A 4,597-nucleotide genomic window follows, 5' to 3' on the forward strand; every position below is an offset into this window, starting at 1 on the left:
CATATCTTACATATAAAATGACTAATCCATTTACTGTATGTTGATATGAATTCATTTAAAATTAATGGGTCAATTCTTTCAAGTGAAGAAAAGAAACCAAAACAACATTCTCTTAAATACAGTGTTGAAGCTGAAAAAAAGTTCCCTAAAATTCGTATTTCTCAAAAAGATTATAACCAGTTTAAAAGATATCCAAGAAAGATTACACTGTAAATCTTTTGGTCAAGTAGTTATTCGTTTACTTAATTGTTATAAACAACAAATATCTACAATTGAAAATCAATTATATGTACAACAACATTAATAATTTTTTGTAATTTATTTCTCTTCTTCTTCTTTTTAATGTCTTTTTAATAAATCTGCAAAAAGATATTTGTTTTCTATTTTTAATTCATTTATACTATTTTTTGTTTTTCTATTATATTTTCATAATTTAGTGTTTTTAATTTATATCTCATTCTTTTATTTACTGTATTTTTAACCATTTGTAAAGTACACTTTCTATCGATATACACAAAAGATTATATGATAGAAATTATTATTAAAATACCAATGATGAACTAAAATACTAGAACCATTAATAAATTGTTTTTATTTATTAATCGTATATTAGTTAAGGTAATAACAAAAATTTAAATACTAAAAATAGTTTTGCCTATAAAAAGTGTATAAGCAAAGACTAATTTTTTTTATTTCAACAGTATTAAATCAGTTGTTCTATTTCTCATTTATTTTGTATTACTAAGAGTGATAGAGTTATAACATAATAAAAAATATACTAATTAATAACTACTCATTTTGTAGAAGAATATATGTTATTTTATTATCTAAATATCAAAGATAATGTGATGTACTATTGGTACTGTAATTTCTTGCTATAGAAATAATGAATTAAGTTACTTTCATAAGGTATATATAATTTAATAGAAACTAATATAAAACAGAGAAATAACATATTTAGAAATGATTAATATGATATTATTAAATAACTTAATAATCAAAAGTCAAAAGAAGATTAAATCAGTAGATTAGGTTTTAATAAGATAATACCCCCAAAAAAAATAATTACTAAAAACAAATTTGAAAATTAAATACTCTTTAATTTCATTAACTTTAGTACAGATTAAACTATTTAAATTTTAACTCCCATATAATAAAACGAAAATAATGAGGAATATATATAAAGAATAAAAAGAGTTTCATTTTTTGATATTATAAAATGAAATAATTAACGTCTCTAATAATAGTTCATCAATTGACTTAAAATTTAAAAAAAAAACTTAAAGATACAAATTGTTTCATTGGTTTTAATCTTTTCAAAAAAAACTTATAAATACCATTTGTTTCATGACAACTCTTGACATTTACTCTCTTCAAATTGTCAGTCAATACTTAACAAGTAAATATGATTTTATAAATATTATTCAGACTACTAAAAAATATATGTTTATTCTAGATAGATTTAGAATAAACCCAATTAGAATTACATCATTTGTAAAGAACTTATTTCAGTTTTTAGATACTCAAATTGTTTATTATGAAAATGATTACATTGTACACAGAGTTGTTAAATTAATCATTCAATATCCTGTCTCTTATACAGAGATAGCTGAAATAACAAAACGGTATAAAGATGTAACTTGTATATTCAAGAACGTAATCTTAGAATCTCTTAATGGTTGTGACAAAAAAATAATTCCTAAGGAAGTTAATATTCTTGGAGATAGCTGTTTTGAAGGAAAAGAGCTTAAAGCAATGGTAATACCAAATACAATAAAAGAGATTAGAGAGTCTTGTTTTGATGAATGTAGATTTAAGTGGATAAAGATTCCAATTTCTGTTACAAGAATAAAACCATTAGCTTTTTCAAATTGTAGGTCATTAACAAAAGTTGAATTACCTTCATTTCTTAGTTCAATTGAAGATAGTGTATTTAAAAATTGTGTTAAATTAAAAGAAATTAATATTCCTAAGTCAGTTACTTCTCTTGGATATGGATGTTTTTCTGAAAGTGGTATTAGAAGGTTTGAGATTACTTCACAATTTCAATTTATTGGTGGAAGTATTTTTTGTATGTCTTTATTAAGAAAAGTATCATTTACTGGTGTGAAACAAATTCCTAGTGGAATATGTAGTGGATGTAATCATCTTACTAATGTTATGATGGATGATACAGTAGAATTTATTTTTGATTATGCTTTTGAACAATGTACTGAACTTAAAAATATTAATTTTTCATCTAATTTAAAATTTATAGGAAGTTATGCATTTGTTGGATGTGCATTTAATAAAGTTATTCTTCCAAATAATTTAGAAATTTTAGGTGATTCATGTCTTGCAGATTGTAGAAATTTAACTGAACTACGAGTATTATCAAAACAATGTATCATTGGAGAAGGAGTCTTTTTTGCAGACCATAGATTAAAAATAATTGAACTTCCATTAAAAGATGGTAAATATCCATTTGCAGTAACTAAAGAAGAAAAGAAATTACTTAAAAGAAATGGAATAGAATGTATTAATATTTTAACTGATCAAAATTATGTTGAACCAATTGAATTATTAAATACAAATAAACAAATTAGAAATATTCAAGAATTTGGAAAATTTCTGTCAACATCTATTTGTATTCTTAATTCTGCAAATAGAATTGATAGTAATCTATTGAATTCACATTATTGTGAAGAATTAATTCTTCCAAAATCAATTATTCAAATTAATGGTTATATACCAACACCAAATCTTACTAAAATTGTATTACCAGAATGTATTGAAGTTTTACATCAAGAACAAATTGGTTATTTAAAAGGTCTTAAAATTATTGAAATTCCTAATTCTGTTACTAGAATAGAAAAATGGTGTTTTAATACATTAGATCAATTAGAATCATTACAAATTCCTTCTTCCGTTAAAATACTTAAAAAAGAATTTATTATCGATTGTCCTTCATTAACTGAATTGAATTGGAACAATAAAGAACCTATTATGAAAGAACCATTTAATTATTTAATATATACTCAACTAAAAAAATCTAATATTCATTTCACAAAATTTACTTTAAATGGATTAGATGGAATTGATCCACTTCATTTCACTATTACTGAACCTATTGTATTTCAACAAAATGATTTTAATGAACAAATTTCAAAATTTAAAATATTACCAAATAATCTAATAGAAATTAATGGATCAAATAGAATAGATGAAACATTAACTTCAATTACAATCCCTTCTTCTGTTTCTTCAATAGGTAATTCAGCTTTTGTTGATTTTATAAATTTGAAGGAAATACATTTCCCTGAAAATGAAATAGAGTTTGATGATTGTATGTTCAAAGGATGTACTTCACTTAGTGTTATCAAATCAAAAAACCCAAAAAATCTTCAAATAAATTTTCACACTGAAATTATAAATATATTAAAAGGTTTTGGATATAATTTTCAATACAACAAAAGGGTTATTAAAAATTATCATCCATCTAATTATTATAAAGAAGACTATTCAATACAAAACTTTTGTCTAACTAATGTACAATCAATTGACAATGAAGCTTTTTTTTATTTCACTTCTATTACTCATATATCTTTTTCTACTAAATTGATATCAATTGGAGACGCTGCTTTTAGACAATGCTCTATACTAAAAACTATTCAGATCCCTTCAACAGTAACATTTATTGGAGAGTCATGTTTTGAACGTTGTTCATCTTTATCCACAATAAAAATTGAAAATCCTTTTGTTGATTGTGGAAACTATTGTTTTAATCATTGTATTGGATTAACTTCAATCCCATTAATATATAAGCTCAGTGTTGGTCTCTTTGAATATTGTGAATCGCTTCAATACATTTCATTGTTGGATGGTGTTAAAGAACTTTCTCCTGGTTGTTTTAGTCATTGTATTTCTCTTAAAGACATCTCAATTCCACAAAGCGTCACAGCAATAAGAAGGTATTGTTTTAGAGAATGTTTTTCTCTCACATCCATTGACATTCCATCAGAAATAAAGTTGATTGAATTAGGTACGTTTTATGACTGTAAAAATCTGAGAAAAGTTATAATGAAAAATGAGCACATTGAACTCGGAGATCATTTGTTTGATGGCTGTACTTCACTTAACACTATTTCAATTAATGGTTCTACTATCAAATTATTTGACATAGAAACATCTTATTCACAATACAAATACTTTCACTTAAAAGGAATAAACTGTAAAAGAGTGTCATTAAGTAGAAGAGAAAGAATTGAAAATGGGTTTATTGTCATGACAAATAAAAATATAGTTAGTATTGACGAATGTTGTTTTGGTGGGTGTACTGAATTTACTAGACTTACTATTCCAAATAATATCACTAAAATAGGACCATTTTGTTTTAAAGATTGTATCAATCTTCAATCCATTGTAATTCCATCTTCAATAACCTCAATACCACCATATTGTTTTGATAATTGCACTAATCTGACTTCAATTGACATCCCCTCTACAATTAAAAATTTTGGTGATAAATGTTTCACTGGATGTGTATTATTAAAAAATGAAAAAATACCTAACGAATGTTTTAAAACAGTTAACATTGAAGATATTGAAGAAAATAACA

General features: G+C 24.0%; 1 protein-coding gene across 1 annotated transcript, besides 3 other annotated features; it reads left to right on the forward strand.

The window, feature by feature from the left end:
* Positions 1-381: 381 nt before the first annotated feature.
* Positions 382-453: a sequence feature (AT_rich).
* A 56-nt stretch (positions 454-509) lies between these two features.
* Positions 510-1,020: a repeat region.
* Positions 1,021-1,347: 327 nt separating this feature from the next.
* EDI_320150 (uncharacterized protein) lies at positions 1,348-4,597 on the forward strand (the record flags this gene model as incomplete). Its single annotated transcript, XM_001738398.1, has 1 exon — positions 1,348-4,597. A coding segment is annotated over one exon (3,250 nt), but the record flags the coding sequence as incomplete, so codon positions are not given.
* Positions 2,219-2,256: a sequence feature (AT_rich).

This window comes from Entamoeba dispar, genomic scaffold, assembly GCF_000209125.1.
Source record: "Entamoeba dispar SAW760 scf_1105229461305 genomic scaffold, whole genome shotgun sequence".
Classification (NCBI taxonomy): Eukaryota; Evosea; order Mastigamoebida; family Endamoebidae; genus Entamoeba; species Entamoeba dispar.